At 50.2% G+C, this 21,596-nt stretch overlaps 1 protein-coding gene across 2 annotated transcripts in view; it reads left to right on the top strand.

Annotated features, from left to right (window-relative positions):
- The window catches only part of CYFIP2 (cytoplasmic FMR1 interacting protein 2), a 104,176-nt gene that overhangs the window by 23,628 nt on the left and 58,952 nt on the right, over positions 1-21,596 (top strand). For both annotated transcript variants that reach the window (XM_036425025.2, XM_036425024.2), the window contains exons 4-15: positions 149-226; positions 1,974-2,075; positions 6,010-6,191; positions 7,686-7,782; positions 9,343-9,471; positions 10,742-10,846; positions 12,995-13,086; positions 14,998-15,115; positions 16,744-16,863; positions 17,370-17,495; positions 20,190-20,356; positions 21,107-21,254. In XM_036425025.2, the coding sequence (XP_036280918.1) occupies positions 149-226; positions 1,974-2,075; positions 6,010-6,191; positions 7,686-7,782; positions 9,343-9,471; positions 10,742-10,846; positions 12,995-13,086; positions 14,998-15,115; positions 16,744-16,863; positions 17,370-17,495; positions 20,190-20,356; positions 21,107-21,254 (1,464 nt within the window). The remainder of the gene's footprint in view (positions 1-148; positions 227-1,973; positions 2,076-6,009; positions 6,192-7,685; positions 7,783-9,342; positions 9,472-10,741; positions 10,847-12,994; positions 13,087-14,997; positions 15,116-16,743; positions 16,864-17,369; positions 17,496-20,189; positions 20,357-21,106; positions 21,255-21,596) is intronic.

Genomic DNA, 21,596 nt, shown 5'->3' with positions numbered 1-21,596 from the left:
GCCTGGGGCTCTGTATTCCTAACGAGCCAGCCAGGGGATGGAGATGCTGCTGGTGCACTGACCTCACTGAGCCTCGAGGTTTGGGGGCTGATGAGAAGCCTGTTGCACCAGCTCGGCTTCTCCCTGATGAGCGTGTTTTGCTTTTCAGAATGAAATGCTGGAGGAAGGACACGAGTATGCCGTCATGCTGTACACCTGGCGCAGCTGTTCCCGGGCCATCCCCCAGGTGAGACTGTCCTTCCCTGGGGGCTCTCCTGCCGCCAGGGGGCGCCACCACCCTCCTCCCTGCATTCAGGGAGCTGAGCTTCTCCAGGTGGCAGGGAGCAAAGCTAGGTAATCCAAGGAGGCATGCTGAAAACCTTGAGAGAGTTTCCCATAAAACGGATGCCAACTTTTAAAAAATTGTTCAATATACTTTATTTGGAAAACAGTGTATGCTATCTGTACAACACCAAACCATTGCAGGAGGGTATAAAGTAAAAAGCAAGACATCCCCACCACCCAAACCCACCTCCCAACCGAGCATGATCGCTATGGACATGTGCTGCTACCTGTTCCTCTGGATCTTTCTCGCTGTTATCCTGAATATTTCTATTATTATTATTTTGTAAATAATTATTTACAAAGCGTATGTTGCTTTTTTGCTTATATAGTTCTGCCACTGGATTTTTTTACACTTTATTAGTATTTTTTAAACATATTTTTATTGACTTCAGAGAGGAAGGGAGAGGGAGAGAAAGATAGAAACATCAAAGGTGAGGGAGAATCATTGATCAGCTGCCTTTAGCACACCCCCACTGGGGCCTACAACCTGTGCATATGCCTTGACCGGGAATCGAACCATGACCTCCTGGATCACAAATCAACACTCAACCACTGAGCCACGCCAACTGGGCTACATTTTATTATTTATCAATGACATTTTTTCATGTTGACACATACAGATAATATGTGTGTGTGTGTCAACCAGCATTATAATTGAATTTCATGAGTTCCATTTAATAAAATCCACGAGGCACAGATGTGTAAAGAGGAACAGTTCCTCACCCTTCATTTAATCTTAGTCCCCCAGGGTAACTACTTACTGACAGTTTGGTTTGCACCCTTTTGGATTTTCTATGCCTGAAGCATATATGAACAAACAAACAAACCCATACTGTTTTGTTTAACAAAAATGGGACTAAGTGACACTTCCTGTCACAGTTTGTACCTGTCAGTTTATGGTGGCATGCTGTCCATGTCAGGTGACATAGATCTGTCTCATTCCTTGTTACATAATGATATTGAATTGAGTGTATCATATTTTATCCTTTCAATCACCTGGACATGGAGCTTGTTGCTTCTATTTTAAGAATCTCTAAACAACAGTGTGAAGAACGACCTTGAACCTACCCTTCTGTCACTCGTCAGTTTTGGCTGCTCTGTTAGCAGTCCCGGGTGTGCGTGCTGTGCAAACACCCACCACCCACCATGTGGTTGTGATGTGTTGAAAACCGTTGGGCAGAGCGCACGGGTTTCTTGGTGGGCCTGAGTGTGACTGTGGGGAGGAGGAAAGAAGAAGTCTGCCCCGGGTGTATCCAGAGTAGTGGATGGAATATTTTTTTATCTGCCAGGAATCTGGCAGGGCCCCTTTGGTGTCAGAGTGAGGAAAGGCTGCAGGAGGGAGACCTTACAGATAAATGTGGACGTGTGTATAGCGACTGGTCATACTACAGAAAGACTGAAGGGATGGACAGTTCTGTTCTTGGGACCAGTTGGTTTCTTACCTGCAGCCAGTGTCTGGGGAGCAGTGTCGCCCCCAGTCAGTCCCAGTAAACAGGGCTACCCCAGCCTCCTCTCACCAGGGTGACCTGGTCATTTATCATCCTGGACGAGGTGCATTCCAGGGTGAAAAGGGGGGCATTAATAAGTCAACAGGCATGCCCCGAGGCTGCCTGAGTGGATCAGGATGTCTGAGACCCCTCTGCCCACAGGTGAAATGCAACGAGCAGCCCAACCGTGTGGAGATATACGAGAAGACGGTGGAGGTGCTGGAGCCTGAGGTCACCAAGCTCATGAAGTTCATGTACTTCCAGGTGAGGGGTCAGTGAATCTGGATCAAGAGACTAGAGAAGGCCCCTGCCCTTCTACACATACGGGTCTGGGTTTTTGTGCCATGTTGCTTATTCATTCAGTCAATACGTTTTGGGTGCCCCTCACACATACCCCGGGTGAACAAGACAGACAGTTGCCTCCCTTCCTGAAATTTCCATCCCAGTGTGTTCTGGGCAGGAGAAGAGGCTGACAATAAACAACAAACAACAATTCTCAGGGCAACAATTCTCCGTGAATAAATAACATTTTAAAAATCCTTGGGCTGCAGGGTGTCTGCAACGTGGGTGCAGCTTCAGGGACAGCCTCTCAGGAGGTGGCATGTGAACTGAGAAGGGCTGGTAGCATGTGTGATGAGAAGGGCTGGTGTGTGATGGTCCAAGGATGAGGATTTCAGGCAGAAGGAACTGTGAAGGCCAAGCCCCTGAGGCCCGAAGGGGCCGGATGTGTTTAAGAAACAGAAGGAAGCCACAGAAGCTGTAGGGTAGGAGAGGGAGGGATAAAAGGTGAGGCTGGAGCAGTCGCCAGGGACCCGCTCAGACAGGGAACTGCAGGCCATGAAGTAGGATGTGAAAACAGTGTGCAGATTTTATTAAATCACCACAGAAACCACTGGAGGTTTCTAGTGACACGATATGCCATTATTTTTTCAAACACCTTCCCTATTTCTTTCTCCCTTTCTGTCTCTTCTGATATACCTACTATTCTAAAATTGTTGTGTTTCACATTGTCCCACAGCTCCCTTAAGCTGACCTCCTGTTTTTTCATTGTTTTTTTTTCTTTTTGGTTCTCTAATTGACTTCTCTAATTTGGTTCTCTAATTCAACTCCGATTTCTAATTCACTGATTCTGTCCTCAGCTTCCCTACTATGTATTCCTTCCAATGTATTCTTTATTTGAGTTATGTCATTCTTTATCTCAGACTCTTCTTTTTTCATAGTTACTATATCTTTTTTCATAGTGTTGAGCATTTTTAACATCATTACTCTGAATTCTGTTTCAGATAAATTTCTTATCTCTTCATCATTTATCTCTTCTGGAGAATTTGCTAGTTCTTTCATTTGGGGGTTGTTTCTTTGTTTCCTCATTTTGGTTGTCTGTTTGGGTTTGTGACTATATTTTAGGTAGATCTTCTATACCTTTCAATCTCTAGTGCAGGACAGTGTTTAAGGCTGTTTCTGGCTAATTGGATGAGGCAAAGACTCAAAGCATTCAGACACTGCCGCTGACTAGACTAATAGGATTTCAACTTGAATTGTTCTCAGGCAGTCATCTTCATGTTTGGCAAGAGTTTTTTCAATGGAGTGGGCAGTTGCTTCTACCTGGAAGCTAATTGTTACTTTTAATCTTTTAAGTGGCCTTAGGGCAAAGTGTTTTCCAGTAGGGTGTGTCTACCGTCTTTCCCCCAGGCAAAGCAGATGTCTATGTGGGAAAGATGTCCTCTGCTGAGTGAGGGAATGACAGCCCAGGAAACTTGGGGTGTCTGCCTTCTGAGCTCTGTCCCCCAAGTTCCCAGTCTTGGATTCTGCTCTCACAGCTCCAGTCCACTTCACCCTCCCTCTGTTAGAGCACAAGGTGGTTAGCTCCACAGGGAATTTTTGTGCATTGGCCCTTTAAGAGGGCACCCGAACTTTCAGCTGCCACTTCCTGGCAGACAGCACTCCACTGCTTTTCACAGCTAGATGTTATGTGGGTACCCTCCTCAGTTTGGTGCTCCCTGCTTGGGGAGCCCAGCTTTGGGATTAGATCCCAGAGTTCTCAGTAGCACCCCTCCCTCACTGCTGAGATATCCCTCCAGGACTTCAGTTGCCATCTGTGGGTGCCCGGCCAGCCTTGCCCCTCCTACCAGTCTTTATGTTATCTCCACCTTTAGTCCTTGGGTATCAGGGTTCTTTCCTATGAGTTTTCCCTAGTGATATGATCTGATTGGTGGGTTTACGACATCCAACTGCTCGATGGGAAATGGAAGGGAGGTGGGAGCAGCACAGATGTGAGGGGCGGGAGGGGATAGGAGTGGCAGCAGGAAGACCAGTTGGGAAACCAAGAAGAGTGATCGTTAAAGGAGAAAAAGAGGAAAAAGACAGTCAAGGGCTTTCATGAAGGCAAGCTAAATTTTAAAACAAACAAACAAACAAACAAAAAAAACCACAGAGGCAGCTGGTTAAACAAATAACCAAGGAAAAATAAGGCAAACAGGTTGATTATTATGCTCAGGGTGGAAGCTGCTCAGAAATGTAAAATTGAGCCCTTGAAGACCAGTCTGTACCCCAGGGCGGGAGTCATGCCATGTACTCTGCCCTGCACGTGCTCCACGGAGAGCTGAGACTCGTAAACAGACTTACAGGCTCTGGCGGATGTCCACCCCTGCTCAGCTCCAGGCTCTGCCCCACACTCAGCCCCACACTCAGCTCTGCATGGCCTGCTGGGCGAGAGATGGGGTGTCTGGGAAGGTGCGGATACCTGCAGCCCAGAGCAGGAACACTGGCTCTGGAGGCAGGAGACCAAGGCTCCTCCACAGTGTGACTGTGCCTGTGAGTGACTTAGCATATCTGACGCCTTTAGTTTTCTCACCTTGGAAACAATACCTATTTCACAGGCTTGTGGCAGGGATAAAAGAGGCCTATTGTAAACAGCTATGTAGAGCCCTAGTTACACAGTAGGGTTAACACATGAAAGCTGCTCTTAATAGCATCATGGACTCTTTAGGAAGGCAGGTCCAAGAGAGAAAAACTATACAAAAACTGAGAAAGGATGACCTGGGATCACCCGGAGCTATGCTGTTCCGTACAGTAGCCCCGTGTAGGTATTTACATTAAATTAAAGTTAAATAAAATGTAAAATTCAGCTCCTCCGTTGCCCAAAGTGCTCAGTGGCCACATGTGGTGAGTGGATCTCGTATTAGGGGTTGTAGACACAGGACGTTTCCACCATCATAGAAAGTGCTCTTGGACTTAGGCTCTGGAAGGAGAAGGCGTGGCCAGTTTGTCTTCACGGGCGAGGATTACAGGTGGATATCCCGGCCTGAGGAGGCGAGAGCACACACAGGGAGTCATTTCTCTCCCTCATCTCCTCCTCTTGTTCCCCTTCCTCTCTCTGGGTTACTCTTTAGCCTTGTTTTTGGGTTGTTATTCAACTGCATTTGTTTTTTTTTTGGTAACAGATTTATTGAGAAATAATTCACATACCATGTGATGCATCCATTTAAAGTGGACAATTCAATGATTTTTAGTACATTCACAGGGTTGTGTGTTCATTACCAGGGTCAATTTGTAACATCTTCATCACCCCAAAAAGAAATCCCATTCCCTATTGCTATCACCCCATTACACCCCCATCCACCCCAGCTCTGGCAGCGTCCTCTCCCCCCACCCCCCACCCCCTTTATTTTCTCCATAACACATCCCACACTGTAATGTACAGAAGTAGCTTGTTTTGTTGTCTGTCTTCCCTCACTAAAATGTAAGCTCCGTAGGGTAGAGATTTGTTTTGTTTTTCATTCCTTCTTTACCGCGGTGCCTAGAATGGTGCTTCGTGCATAGGAGATACTCAATGAGTACTATTTATTGGATGAATGAGCCTCTTTCTCTGAATCTCTGCCCCCTTGTCGAGTGGTGCCTGGCCCTATCCTAGGCGCTGGAATACAAAAGTGGATAACACGGAGCTTCTCTGCAGAGGCCTGAGAATAAATGCGTGGGGTCAGCTCACTGGGGCAGTGTGTTCCCTTGAGAAATCAGCTTTGAATGCAGGGACTGCTCCGAGGAAGAGTCCTCTTGGCGGGTTTGCCTCTAAATGTCCAGACTCTGACCAGGGAGGGCCCCAGGGGAGCCTTGGCCCTGCTCCCCACCTGAGAGCTCAGGGAGCCCCCCCCCCCCCACCTATGCTGCCTGTCCTCACCTGCCGCCCCCTCCCCGCCTGCAGCGCAAGGCCATCGAGCGGTTCTGCAGCGAGGTGAAGCGGCTGTGCCACGCCGAGCGGAGGAAGGACTTCGTCTCCGAGGCCTACCTCCTGACGCTGGGCAAGTTCATCAACATGTTCGCCGTCCTGGACGAGCTGAAGAACATGAAGTGCAGCGTCAAGAATGACCACTCTGCCTACAAGAGGTCAGCCTCCCCCGCCCCCCACGTCCTGGGGAACCTGACGAGGGGAGGGAGAGGATGGAGCCTGTCTCACAGGCCCCTTCTCCAGAGCCAAACGAGCGACGCCCAGGCACACAGCGGCTGGGCCAGACCCGTTTGTGTGGTTTGAGGAGAAAGGTGCAGGGCTGGGTCCTGGGGGACCTGGGTCTGGGCAGGGCTCTCTGTCTCAAGATGGAATCGGATGCTCATTTCTCCACCTGTGGAGCCGCAGCATCCTCTCTTGCCCCTTGTGGTGCAGGGCCAGTGAGATCATCGCCAAGTGGTCACCCTGTCATTCCTGTAAGAATGAAAAAGCCAGTTCGCACTGCTTCTGTGGGAGAGGGATGGGTCGGGTCCCAGAACTGAAGAGCCCCTGCTCATTCTCAAGCAGGCAGTGTCCTGGGGTGGCCTCCGGCAGCTTTAACCCCGTCTCTCTCCCCCACCCCCTCTCGGGCCAGCATAGCCACCCAGCTTCAAGGGAAGAAAAGGATGCTCCTCTTTGCATATATAATTTTGCAGAAGTCGCAGCCTGGTCGTGTGCCAGGTTCCTCATCAGCCATTGCGTGGGTGGGGGCTCTGATTGGACTGGGGGGGTCAATGTCAGCGAGAAGGACAAAGAACGGGGAAGGGCTCGTTCCTCTCTAGAAATTAAGGTACAGCCACCCCACAGTGGGCAGGGCAGGAGGGTGAGTCAGAAGCAGCAGACTTCCCCTGTGTGGTCTAGACACATATCTTGGGAAGGCTTTTCTGAGTCTAAGGAAAGACCTTGAAACACGTCATCCCAGGGTGCCTAGGTCACAGGCGAAAGCAGACAACAGACCGATTCCCAACATGCTGTCCTCCTGAGTGAGCTGTGATAGAACGCTGGAGGTGCCCGGCGGGCAGAGCCCCTCACAAGCCTATCTCAGAGGTGGCACCTTTCACAAAGGTTCCAGGTTAGGCCGGAAAGGTCTGGGCAGCCACAGTTTTTCCCTTCACGTCCCTGCATGCATCCCCCGCTCCCATCATCCCTTCGCTCTCAACCCCAGCAGGTTAAACAGACTGCGTTCTAGGTAGTGCTTTGCTTTAGAAGCATGAGACTTTTCCAGTAAAGAACACCACACAGAACAAAAACAAAGCATCCTGCCCCTGGCTATGCCCCGTGGCGGGCTGTGCAGGTCCCCTGGAGGTCACTGCGGGGGCCAGGGATGTTTGTTTCAGTCTGACCGCTACAGCTGGTGGATAGGATGCTAGCTGCCCTTCAACTTGGAGTTTGAGCCTCAGTGCATTCTTGCCTCTTATTCTCACGTGCCCTTATCAGAAGGGTGTAAACAACTCTATATGGGCCCAGGACATACTCTCCATTGACTTTTGTCACCTGTGATGTCAGAGCTGGTTAAGCTCGGGGGCAGTGTCACTGGGGTCAGCTGGGAGACTGAGCCCGAGAGGCCTGGTTAGGCTGGCTCCTTGAGTGTTCCTCTCTATGACCCGGTGTTTCAGGGCGGCGCAGTTCCTGAGGAAGATGGCGGACCCCCAGTCCATCCAGGAGTCACAGAACCTCTCCATGTTCCTGGCCAACCACAACAGGATCACCCAGGTGACGGCAAACTCACATTAGTCTGGGCCTGGCGTCCTGGGACACAGGCAGGGGCCTGGAGGGCGGGTGGATCGTGAGCAGAGCAGCTGGGTCCAGATCGAACACCCTCATTGCCCGGCTCCAGAGTTAGACTTTGGATGAAGTTTCCCTTCCCAGACAGTCCTTCCACCCTCTCCAAGTTTGGTTCCCTGAAAACCTTCTCAGCCATTATCCTGCCCCACATTAATGCAGATTGAGAGCATGGATTCTGGAGTTCAACAGCCTTGTTTTCTAAACATAGACCCTCATGACCCATCATGAGACCTTGGGCAAGGTCTAAGCCTCAGTTTTCTCATCTGTAAAATGGGCCTGAGGTTTTGAGAATGTTATGGGGATCCATGTGATAGGACTGTTGTGAGCAATACATGAGATACTGTACAAAAAGCCCTCTGTATGCAGAGCCTGTCAAATGGCAAGGGCATAAGAAGATGGACCTGTTATGACTGCCGCCGCTTGGCCAGGCCACCCCCGCTGGGCTGTGGCTCTGTCTAATATAACCTGTCTTGCTCATCCGCCAGTTCAGCCTAAACAGGCACCAGGAAAATGTCAGCAGGACTCAGGCTGAATGGCGCCCTCCATCTTCGAAGGGTTTGGAGGCTCAGCTCCCTCTCAGGGATGCTGCTAGCTTCGCTAGGCCCTCCCTACTCCTTGTTAAATGCAGAAGGCTATCAACGTAGAGGCTCTGGGTTTCTTTCCTGGATGCCATCCCATGTTGTCAGACCCTTCTCTTGGGAGATGCCAGGAGGGGGACTGCTGCTGGCCCAGCTCTCCCACCTGGGCTAGGCCATCCCCCATCATCCCAGGAGACGCCATGGCTAAGTCCACAACCTCAAAACCAAACTGGGAAGATGAACAGGCCTTCTGCGACAAAGCTGAGCTGCTTTTCAACTCAGCCCAATAATATACTTTTTATTTTTATTTTTTTATTAATTTTTTTTATTAATTAAGGTAGCACATATTTGTCCTCAATCTCCCATTCCAATCTCCCCCCACCCCCCCACTCATGCCCCCACCCCCCTATTGTCCTTGACCACTGGTTAGGCTCATATGTGTGCACATAAGTCCTTTGGTTGATCTCTCCCTTTTATCCCCACCCTCTCTTTGAGGTCCAACAGTTTGACCCATGGCTCCTTGTTTCTGGGTCTGTTCTTGTTCATCCGTTTATGTTGTTCACCATTTCCCCTAGATGAGTGAGATCATGTCCTACTGGAAATATACTTATAAGAATCAAAAATGAGACAAGCAATAATCATTATGCTGAAAGGCTAATATACTTTTTAACATCAAAACTGGCAGGGATAAAATGGAGGGCCCCAGGGGAATGAGCTCCCTGCCTGGGGAGAAGTGCAGGAGCTCAGACCAGCCGCTGTGGGGACATTAAGAGGATGCAGGCTTCCTCCCCCTAGTGGTCAGCTAGTGTGTGTGATGAGGAGGAGGGGCGTGGGGGGGCCTATTCACATGGTGTGGAAGTGGGTGCAGCAGCAGAAAAGGAGCTGACCAGAGGGGGGCACTGCTGTTTAGTGTCTCCATCAGCAACTGGAAGTGATCCCAGGCTACGAGGAGCTGCTGGCGGACATTGTCAACATCTGCGTGGATTACTACGAGAACAAGATGTATCTGACCCCCAGCGAGAAGCACATGCTCCTCAAGGTACAATCGCTGTGGCCACGCACCCGGTGGTCTGGGCATGCCCTCACACTTCCTCACTTTAAATCATTTTTTAAAAGACGGTATATATTTTTTCTTACTTAAACATGGGTATAGATCTCACTGCACATAATATTTTTGTAACCTGTGTTCTCCCCTTTAACGTGTCATCTACACCTTTCCAGATGTTAAGGATATTTCCGCAGTGTTATTTTTAGTGGCTGCTAAGTGCTGTTCTGTGGAGATATTGGTAGTTAACCAATCCCCTCTCGTTGGATATTTGTCTGCTAAACTGCACTGAACACTCGTATAGCACAGCCTTTGTGTACAAGCCCTTGTCCCGTCAGACTCCTAGGAGGAGAAGTGACCAACTCAAAAGGAAGGCGAAGTCTTCAAGCATTTGCTCTGTTTTGTCCAAATCGTCACTTTTGATCTATCCGTTTACAAGTCTGATTTTCAAATTATCAAGTAAGATTGATCATTGTAGAAAAATCCGAATCATACAGAGAAGCATAAAAAAATATTAATCTCTCACAGTCTTTCTATCTAGAGGTAACACTTTTAGCATTTTAATGTATTTCTTTCTCATTTTCCTAGGCTTATATATTTTCAACAAATGCGGTATACGTAAATGATGCCTATGTCAGCTTTATCCCTTTTCATTAAATGTGTTGGAATATTAATGCCATCGTATGGATGAGCTTCCTTTTTTAGTTACATCATTGTTAGCTGCTCAGGACGTTCCTAATTTCTCTCTCACAGCTGTCGCACTGTCATGAGCAGCCTCCACGTTCTTTTTACACACAGCATAGTCCCTTTGAATCCAGTGGCCTTGCTTTTTCCTCCTCTCCTCCTTGTCACTCTTGCTAGTCCAGTGGTCGGCAAGCCACAGCTCTCGGGCCACATGTGGCTCTTTGGCCCCTTGAGTGTGGCTCTTCCACAAAATACCACGGCCTGGGCAAGTCTATTTTGAAGAAGTGGCATTAGAAGTTTAAGTTTAAAAAATATGGCTCTCAAAAGAAATTTCAATGGTTGTACTGTTGATATTTGGCTCTGTTGACTAATGAGTTTGCCGACCACTGTGCTAGTCTAAGCATCCCAGGCCTGTTGACGTGCTCTTCCTTACATTTCCGTGGCATCTGGATGGAGTCTGCAGGGCAGCGTGGCGTTGTGACTTGTTCACTCTGGCTTCCTCTGTACAGTCAGACTTTTTTGTTTTTAACTTCTCCATCAGATGTGATAGGCTTCTGTGTTCTGTCCCTTCTCTCTCCAGGTGATGGGTTTTGGTCTCTACCTGATGGATGGAAATGTCAGTAACATCTACAAGCTGGACGCCAAGAAGAGAATCAACCTCAGTAAAATCGATAAGTTCTTTAAGGTCAGCACTTGCGGCTGGGGCTGGGGCTGGGCAGGGGCCAAGGGGCTGCCTCTCGGGGGAAAGAATTGAAATTAACCAGCATGCAGCAAGGCTTGTTGGTTGGGTCGCAGCTCTAAAGACCTCCGGAGGAGGAAGAGGATAGAATGGCAGGGCCTCCAGCTGCCTTTGGTAGAGGAATCTACACTAGAAGGCAGCCCCTTACAAGTCACGCCTGGCCAAGTCTGAGGATTCAGCTGGGATTCGGCTGGGTCCAATGTGCGTACTGCTTTTTCCTTTCCCCAAACTCCCCTGCTACGTAAGCAAAGAGGCACTGAGCAGAAGACAGCGACTGCTTTACTTTTCAGTATAATCTGAACTCGCAGGAGCAGAAGGGCTAGACTGCATTTTAAACTGATTGACAGTTGCAAAGTCACAGCCTCTCTCCTGGCCCAGAAGAGGCCACGTTGGCCGGCCTGCCCCTGGGCAGCTTCCCTCATACACTCAGTCCGCTCCAGGGCCCCAGAGATTACATCTTCTCACCCCAAATCTTTACAAATAAAACACTGTGGTTAAGCTAAGCCGTTGAGGTTTCCACAAAAGGATTCCCCACTTTGGAGAGGAATCCCATGTTGTCAGTTGATGCCAGACTTGGGCACTGCAGGCATGGGGTGGAGCCTTGGAGGTCAGACCTGGCAAAACCAGGCTTACCATTCAGGCTTACCCACCCTTTGCAGGTGTGACATGGGGGACACCAGGCTGGGCCTGGGTCCCACCAACTCTTGGAGGTGAAGGGGAAATAAGTCGCCAGCAGGCTTCTTTGCGAGACTGGAACTTTCACTTTCTCTGCAGCCGCCCCCAATAGAAGCAGGGCTCATCTCGGGGGACCTGTGCAAAGTGTGCCTCTGCCTTCATCAGGGTGATGACATGGGGCGGAGGGAAGAACAAGGCATCGCCTCTGACAGGCCGCGTTTCCTCTGACTCTGCCACTTAGGAGCTGGGCGACTTTGGGAAAGTCTTGAAACCTCTGAGACTGAGTTCCCAGCCTCCCGTGAATACCGAGAGGGGCCATGTTGGAGGGTTCCCTTGGGGGTTCATTGGGATGGCGTAGGTGAGTCGGCACCCTGGCTCATAGTCCTGGCTCCTTGACCTCTCACTGGTTTGAATTTGTAAAAAAAAAAAAAAAATCACTCGTGCTATCTGAGCTTCCTTTACTCCATCTCTGAAATGGGAATGAATAGTACTGGCCTCACAGGGTTATTGTATGGCTTGAGATACTTTTTGTTTTGTTTAAAAGACTTTAATTTTTAAGGGCAGTTTTAGGTTCACTGCAAAATTGAGCACAAAGTACGAAGATTTCTTTTTACCTCCTGCCCTCCCCTTCCCTACCCCACTCATGGACAGCCTCCTCCATTATCAGTACCCCCACCAGAGTGGTGCGTTTGTTATAGCTGATGCACCTACATTGACCATCATTGTCATCCAACGGCCACAGTTTACATTAGGGATCACTCTTGACATCGTCCATTCTATGGGTTTTGACAAACACAGAATGACATGTATCTGCACTCTGGTGTCGTACAGAGTAGTTATTCCGCCCTAAAACCCTCTGGTTTTGAAGGGGTTGGCAACGTGCCCAGAGTGCCCAGACATCAGAAGCAGACAATAAATGCCAGCCTCCCCTGCGTTTGTCCTGGTTTTCAGATGGGACTAGTCTGCCCTCTGGTGGTAGATGCTATGATTTTAGTTAACCTTACACTGGTGTTCCTCAGAAACACTACACCTAGCCAGTGGCATCCAGGCAAACACTCCTAGCCCAGATCTACACGCAGCAGGATCATCCCATCCGAGGGAAATCAGAGCAGAAAGGACCCTGCCATGAGAGGCAGGCCTTTTGGGCCTCATCTTTCACCCGGTCTGCCTGCTGGGTGACCTTGGACAAGTTGCTCTGCCTCTCTGGGCTGAGTTGCTGGGTCATACGGCTGGTTGCAGGCAGGGGACCTATCTGCTGGCTGGGGCTCTTTTTGACTCCAGGCTCACGTGGAAGCATCATCATAAGCAGGAGCGAGGGCTCAGCCCAGAGGCTTCCGGAGGGAGGCTGCCTCCCCTGGTGGAAGGCAGCCCCCTGGTCTCCCCTCGGCGTCTCACACGCTGTGTTTGCTTCCTTTGCAGCAGCTGCAGGTGGTGCCCCTATTCGGCGACATGCAGATAGAGCTGGCCAGATACATTAAGACCAGTGCTCACTATGAAGAGAACAAGTCCAAGTGAGTGCCTGCCGTAATGTCTCTCGGCTCCCGTGAGGCGCCCAGCCCGGGCAGGGGGCCGAGGGGCCACTTCAGCCCCTCCCCCCTCCCCAGAGCCCTGGGCAGGTGGACTCCAGAGGGGAGCGGTGGAAGGTGCTCTGAGCCCTTTTGGATCCGCCCTTTGCTTCTGGAGTTCAAAAGCGCTCAGAGCACAGCCACGCCCCTTCTCTGTCCCTACTGCACTGGGACAGCAGGAGTCCTCTTTCCTTGAGAAGCAAGGTGACGTCATTCTCCATCACCCCGATTCCCTCCTCAGGTTTGGTGTCCATGCGGTAAGTATACCATAGTGGTATGGTTTGGACAGTTCAGCCAGTTAGGACAATTGATGGCCTCGCCTTAGGTCGTTCTATAAACCACCATCCTCGGGAATCCATGCCAAGATCTGGGGTCTGGGGTGTCAGTGCCTCATGGGAGTAGGGACACCCAGCTGTAGGCTTTATCTCTGGGATTGTTAAGAGGTTTCTTCTGCCTGCGTTTCATTCCAAAACTGGGTGGTTTTGACCTTCCCATATGGGGGGTGGGGGCGGGTGAAGGAGGGATGACTGTCCTTTAGTCAGGGCTGAGACCTTAAAACTGCCAGCCTACAGCCCAAGGAAAGCTGGGTTAGGCTCTTCGTAACCCGCTGGCTGCCAGGGCTGTGGGAGGTGTGCTAGGAAAAGCACGGTCCAGAATGCTGCGCTCATTTCCTCACGTTTCTGCCTCCGGAAGTTGGTTGGGAATGGTGATGTGGCCAGGGTGGGGCGGCAAGCAGTCAGAGTGGTTGTGTCCCCATCCCTGCGCTGCTGACCCAAAATAAAACCAGCAGGAAGAAGCCTCTCGCCGTCCAGAACGTTCTGTGAGGGCTGCTTCAGGGCTCCCTTTGAAATACCAAATTCTTCCCTCCCTCCCCCAAGTATGTTTTTACTGATTTCAGAGAGAAGAAGGGAAAAGGAGAGAGAGAGAGAGAGAGAAACATCAGTGATGAAAGAGAAGCATCGATTGGCTGCCTCCTGCAGGCCCCCCCCCCCCCACTGGGAATCGAGCCCACCACCTGGGCATGTGCCCTGACCAGGATCAAACTGTGACCTCCTCGTTCGTCAGTCAGTGCTCAACCAACTGAGCCACCCTGGACTGGGCTGAAATATTAAATTTTTGCCAAAACGTTTATCTGCCTTTTTTGGTGATGGTGCTTTTAATCTGTCTGCCGGGTCACCCAGCACTAGGGGGCAAAGGGGGCTGTCTTTGTTCTCTTGGAGAAGGAGAGTGAAGATTCTCATTCATTCATTTCCTCTCCAATTTAGGATGATTCCCCCAGTGATAAGTTTAAAAAATAATAGTTGAGGAGGAAGAAGACAAGGATGAGGAGAGGGAGGGAGGGAGGGGGAGAGAGAGAGAATGAATGACCATGGCCTTCCTCACCACAAAGTGCTTGCTTGCATGTTCCTGGGTCACTGTTGAAAAGGGAAAAGCCCCTTTAGGTTTCCTTAGTCCTTCCCCGTAGGCTCTTCCTAAACCAGCTTCAACTTCAGGATGTCCGAGTCGGTAGACAGGCTTGGGGAGGTCGCCCACCTTGCTTTTTTCTTGCGTGGATTCCAGGCCTTTGTAGCCCTCAAGAGGCTGCAGTTCCCTTCCCCCTCGTGTAACTGGTAAGTATGTGGACACCAGGTATCTGGAAAGCCTGTGACTGGGTCCTAGAGGAGGAGGAAGGCCCGGTCTGCTCAGCCTGTGACCCCCACGATGTGGGATGAACAGGCTGTCTTGCTCCTGTCGGGGTTACCTCTTGGTTCTGCCCAGGGTTGGCCAGGCACCAGGAGCAACCTGTAAGTGGAAGGAGCCTGTCCCGCCAGGCACTTGAGACCAGGACCTGCTCCGACCCTGTGATTCTCTGCCCAGGTGGACCTGCACCCAGAGCAGCATCAGCCCCCAGTACAATATCTGCGAGCAGATGGTTCAGATCCGAGATGACCACATCCGCTTCATCTCCGAACTTGCTCGCTACAGCAACAGTGAGGTGAGCTCACTCCAGTGGCTGGGATGAGGCCAGGGTGAGAAGGGTGAATACAGAAATGACCACAGAGATGATGGAGAGCAGGAGTAAGGGAATACCCATTAGAGGCAGGAGGGCAGCATGGATCTTAGAGACACACAGAACTGAGTGTGAGTCTGGTTCTACTGCTGACCATCACGAGTTATTCAGTATCTCTGCCTCCATTTCCTCCTCTGCAGAATGAGGGTAATAGCATCCAGAAAGTATCATTGAGAGGATTAAACTCTCTGATGCACGGAAAACACATAGTGCCCAGCAGAGTAATTGGGAATTAATTGGTAGAACGTGTTCCAAACCAACCCGCCCTAGATAGCAAGAGAAAGAATTCTAAACACACCTGCTTATAACACCATCTAAATATTTCTAAATTAAATAATGATATCATTAAACACCAGAAACTACAATTAGGGACAGACAAATGCTCAAACCTCTGGGGGAAAAAAATAGAGATATGCAAAAGGAGGCGAAATCTGTCATGTAAGATCCTACCACCCAGAACCGACTATGATTAATAAATATTTGGGTGAATATACACTCCTGGATCTCTTCCCACTAAACCCTTCCAATAAGTGTATATGTTGGCTGAGTAGCATAGGTGCCCTGATTTGAGTTCCTTTATTACCCGGAGCGCTTGGGTGGATGACTGCACTGTCCCATGTTTGCTCACGGATTGCAGCAGGTGGCTGGGAGCTATAGTGCCCATGCTTTCCAACCCAAACTCGGACACGCCTTGTATCGAAGAGGCAATGTATTTGAAATGAGGACAGTCAGACAGATCCGGACATTGTGGTCTTTAGCCAGTGGACATGGACCAGGGACAAGTGCAAACTCTTTGACTTTATTTTTTTTTTAAATATATTTTTATTGATTTCAGAGAAGAAGGAAGAGGGAGAGAGAGAGATAGAAACATCCGTGATGAGAGAGAATCATGGATCAGCTGCCTCCTGCAAGTCTCCCACTGGGGATCGAGCCCACCACCCAGGCATGTATCCTTGACTGGAGTAGAATATGAGATTTTTCAGTTCACAGACCGACGTTCTATCCATTGAGCCAAACCACTAGGGCCTCTTTGACTTTCTTAACTATGTGCCAGTCAACTGAACTAAGGCTGTGGCTTGACTTTAAGGGCAGGGGTCTCCTTTATTCCTTGTGAAGTTTTGGTTGTGGTCTGAGAATGAGTGTGCCTCAACGTTATTTTTAAAATCATACGCTTATACCTGTGTATATGCAGAGCATTCTCTTTATTTTCAATAAAGTTCTATGAAGTGGCCCTGAACACTGAATTGGCCAATACTGAACCATTGCTCCCCAGGGGAATACAGGGTTAGGTTCCTATGAGGCTCTGGTCACAACCCTGACAGCATCCGATCAATGCATAACCTTGTGCTTTTCTGATGAAAGTCATCTTGTGGAATAGACGTTGTTGTTTCTGGAACATGGGCTCACTCAGCAGGACACTGTCCGAGCCTCACTTGATCTGGGAAGGGGATGTCATAAGGCACCCCCGTGGAGCGATCTTGAGGGAGTCAGTGAAGTAATGCATTCTAGTGCCAGGCACGTGGATGGTGGGGGTGACGGCTCATGCTCCCCAGGTGGTGACGGGCTCGGGGCTGGACAGCCAGAAGTCCGACGAGGAGTACCGCGAGCTCTTCGACCTGGCCCTGCGGGGCCTGCAGCTCTTATCCAAGTGGAGCGCCCACGTCATGGAGGTGGTAGGTGCCCCAGACGGAGCTGCCCCTCCCCAGCCCCCTTTCACCGACCTCCCCCCCAGCACCCTTTGCACAGCAGCTTTACTGAGATACAGTTCACATGCCGTGCCGCTCACCCTTTTAAAATGTAGATTCCCTGGCTTTCAGTATACTTAGAGTGGTGCAATCACACATTTAGAACATTTTCATCTCTGCAAAAGTTCAATTGTACACACACACACACACACACACACACACCCCGCCCTCCATGCCCTGTCTCCCCTGCCCTAATCTACTTTCTGTCTCCATCGATTTTCCAATTCTGGGTGTTTCCTAAAGTGCAGTCCTATGTTGTGTGGTCTTTTGTGGCTGGCCTCTTTTACATCGTATGGTTTCAAGGTCCATCCGTGCCATAGGATGATCAGTACTTTATTCCCTTCACTGGCTGAATGGTCTCCCAGGGCTTGGTCACACCTCCTTTTGTCTGTCCATTGCTCTGCTGATGGGCATTGGGTTATTCCCACCCCCAGTACTCCTGGAAGCTGGTTCACCCCACCGACAAGTTCTGTAACAAGGACTGCCCGGGCACGGCGGAGGAGTACGAGAGAGCCACGCGCTACAACTACACCAGCGAGGAGAAGTTCGCCTTCGTGGAGGTGGGTGCCAACCTCCCAGCGTCTTGTCTCGGGTCTCCTGCATCCCCAAGGCTGCTGCTCAGGGTTCCGCAGTGGGAGGGAGTGGTTTCCAGCTAGATGGCAGCCTTGGTCCCTTCCTGTGCCTGTACTTACCCGTCCCCTTCCTGCCCCTTCCCCCATTCATCTCTGTCAGGTTAGTCACAAACTATTAGAAACTCATTCTGTTCTTAAAAAATCCAAAGGAAAGTGTTCACTCCACTAGAAAAATGGGCAAAAGAAACCAGCAGCAGAAACAGACCAACCAAAAAACATGGCTGAAAGAGCTCAGAGAAATGCCCAAAACAGTGAGTGTTCAGAGAACTACAGATTGAAACTAAGATGGGATAGTGTTGTGGACCAGTCAGGATTGTAAGGACGTGGAAGGCTGGTAATGCCTGTGGCTGAAGCATGGGAAATAAACCTTCTCAGAGACTGGGTAGTCCATCTGCATTTCACAGTCTTTCTATGAGGGCAGACTGAGCAGCTGTACCCAAATGTTTAATGTGCATACCCTTTGGCCCAGAAGGTTCTAGAAATATATCCCAGGGAATTAAGCCAATTAGTCACAGTATCTTACATAATAAAGCAGTAATATGCAAATTGACCTTCACACCTTCGCATGAGATGGCCGCCCACATGTGCTCAAAGGTGACCACCACAAGATGGCTAGCAGGGGAGGGTAGTTGGGGGCAATCGGGCTGGCAGGGGAGCAGTTAGGCATTAATCAGGCTGGCAGGGGAATGGTTAGGGGTAATCAGGCTAGCAGACAGTAACAGTTAGGGGCAACCAGGCAAGCAGGCAGGTGAGCAGTTGGGAGCCAGCAGTCCTGGATTATGAGGGATGTCCGACTGCCAGTTTAGGCCCACAAAGGCCCACAGGTATCAGGCCTAAACCGGCAGTTGGACATCCCCCGAGAGGTCCCAGATTGGAGATGGTGCAAGCTGGGCTGAGGGATATCCTCCCACCAGTGCATAAATTTCATGCACCAGGCCTCTAGTTTATAATACTAAAATATGTGAAACAACTGAAGTGTCCTCAGCATGGGACCAGGTAAAATAAATGAAGGTACCGCTATGTCATCAAAAACTGTGTGGCCCCTAAGATGGTTGTACTGATGTGGAAAGATATGCACATTATATTGTTGAGTTTAAAATAAAGAGGTTAAAGAACAGCATGTAAAAAATGACCCCATTTAGAGTAAAAGTGATATACTTTTGGATATTTCCTCAAAACTGAAAGACCTAGGTAAGTATTTATATTGATAGTGGTAATATCTGGAAGGGAGACTCTTCTTTCCTGGTTTATAACCTTCTATCAATAATTTGTGTTTTGTTTGTTTTGTTGCAAAAAGATATTTTGGGGTGGGGGGGAGGACTCATTCACACTAATGAGTGATAGCTACCTCTTTCATGACCATCTGAAGTCTATAAGTCCTGGATCCTAGCCCTGGGCCCAAGGTCACTTCATCTCTTGGGGCCTCAACTTCCTCATCTGTAAAATGGAGCCGACCGTCTACGGCTCATCCCAGGGTTATCCTTCAGAACCAAACAATAGCTGTCAAAGGGGGTGATGATGATGAGCTATGAAAGCTGGAAAGGGTCAGAGCACCAGGAGTTCGGGTTGCTCTTTTGCACATCTCCAGGCTGCACCTCAAAGGACTGGGGTTCGGGGGTGTGATTGTCATCACACTTGGCCTGGAGCTGAGTGCTCCCCAGACCTCCTGGCACTTCTATTGCAAATGGGTGTGATAAGTGTGGTGTTGTCATGAGGCTGATGAGGCACATGCTTGCTTCTCTGAATTCTGAACCAATCTGGGAATTAGCACTTGAGGCTAACGGGGGTGAGGGGGAGTGGGGTGTTAAGGATTAGGTTCGTTGCTGGTAAAGCTGGACCAGAGATTGTGCCTTCCACCCAAGGTCACACCAGACCCTATTTCTCCCCCAGCCCATTAAACTTACCCACTGGGAAACAGGCCAAGCAGCTACAGAAATACATATTCCCTTCCTCCGGCAGGGAGGGGATGATTCAGGGAAGACAGGAGCCCGGGGCAGAGGACACTCGCCCTGGAGGCAGGCAGATCCCAAGAGAGCACCAAGGGCTACATTCATCACAGACACCAGTCTCCCACGTCTGCAGGCGGATTAGTGAGTTCAGGGGCCGGGAAGGAGGCATCTAGAGGGGCAGAGATTCTCCTCCCCGCTTCCCCAAAGTCTTCTACAGGAACCCTATTTCATGGGCTTAAGCAGCAGCTAGCCAAATTAATTCAAAAGCAAAGATTGTAAAAATTATTTTAAAATGTGTATGGTAAAAAAAAAAAAAAAAAAAAGTCCTATTTGCTATGGCCTGTGGGTGCACGCTGTGTGGAGAGGCCACAGAAGTCAGAGAGGTACTCAAAATGCGGTCCCCGGACCAGCTGCCATTTGTCACCCGTCTCATCAAGATAGGGAGCCGGTGCCGGAATGAAAATCGGCAGCGACATCTTTGCTTGGCAGCAGGGCTTTCCTGATGGAGGGGCAGGGTGCTGGTTTCCGTCCCGGCGCTCGCTTCTTGCCTAGCCATGGATCGGCACTCGAAGCAGCACTGGCTGGCCTCGTGCTTCTGGGCATCTCAGTGCCCTCTCCTCCATGCGGTGAAGGGTACCGGACAGGAAGCCTGACCCTGGTCTGTGCCCGGCAGGTGATCGCCATGATCAAAGGCCTGCAGGTGCTCATGGGCAGGATGGAGAGCGTCTTCAACCAGGCCATCCGGAACACCATCTACGCGGCCCTGCAGGACTTCGCCCAGGTGACGCTGCGCGAGCCCCTGCGGCAGGCGGTGCGGAAGAAGAAGAACGTGCTGATCAGGTGGGTTTCCCCGGGGCCCTTTTCCGGGGCCACATCAGGGGTGCCAGGTACCGAGCACAGAGGAAGGTCCCTGCTCAGTCCGTTTCCGGGGCAGCCTGTGAACACACAGACCCTGCCAGCAGATTTCAGGAAACCTTCTCAGGAGATTGGATATTTGAGATAAGTGACCCTCAGTCTCTGGGTTGGAAGCCCATCTCCACTGCTGTCTATTAGTTACGTGAACCCCGTCCAGGTACTTAGCTTCTCTGAACCTCACTTTCCCTCATTTGTAAAATGTGGATGATAATGGTTCTTGCTCATAGGCTGTTGGGATGATAAAACTGGATAATCCACAGGTAGGCCGGAGCACACAGCCACGTGGAATAAGTGTGCAATGAATATAAGCTATTATTAAAGCTTTAAATAATCAGAGATTTAATGGGACTAATGAGGCTCTCGTATAACCAAAAACAGAAACAGCCGTCCTACCTCACTCGAGTTCTTTGCCCCTGCACAGGCTCAGCGCTGAGGTCTCAGGTAGCCTTGGCATTGAAACCACCTGGGTGCCTGTAGCATGCAGACTCTGGACTGCACCTAAGACCTGTTACACCAGCATCTCAGGGGTGGGGCCCAGGATGAGCACCTTTGGCAAGCACTCGAGGAATTCTGGGAAAGTGGCCCTGGGGCACCACAGACCCTAGAAACAGGCTTGCAGTGTTTCCCTCCTCCTGATGCTTAAACCATGTCTGAGCCTCCATCCTTCCTTCCCAGTGTCCTGCAGGCAATTCGGAAAACCATCTGTGACTGGGAGGGAGGCCGAGAGCCCCCCAATGACCCATGCCTGAGAGGGGAGAAGGATCCCAAAGGTGGATTTGACATCAAGGTGCCCCGGCGTGCTGTGGGGCCCTCCAGCACACAGGTAAGCGGCTCTGGGCACAAGCCAGCTCTGCCATCTCAGGCTAGCCAGGCCCTGGTAGGTCATTCTGGCTGGACCATAGAGCACTGGGGCTGGGGTCCTCGGGCAGGAGGGGCAGGGTGAGTCATATTCTACCATCTTGTTTTGATATAGGAGGGAGGACCACTGGCTTAAGATTCAGGAGACCTGGATTCTCGTCCTAGATACCTGTGTGACCTTGGGCACGTTTTGTAATCTCTTTGTGCCTCAGTTGTCTAATCTGGCAAATGGGGGTAATACCAGGACTGGTTCCAGATGTAGGAGTTTAAAGTAGACTCTGTGTGCATCTGCCCTGTCCCTCTTTAA

This window comes from Pipistrellus kuhlii, unplaced genomic scaffold (assembly GCF_014108245.1).
Source record: "Pipistrellus kuhlii isolate mPipKuh1 unplaced genomic scaffold, mPipKuh1.p scaffold_m20_p_8, whole genome shotgun sequence".
Lineage (NCBI taxonomy): Eukaryota > Metazoa > Chordata > Mammalia > Chiroptera > Vespertilionidae > Pipistrellus > Pipistrellus kuhlii.
Note: the sequence above shows the minus strand (reverse complement) of the source record. Positions and strands in the feature narration are given on the sequence as shown.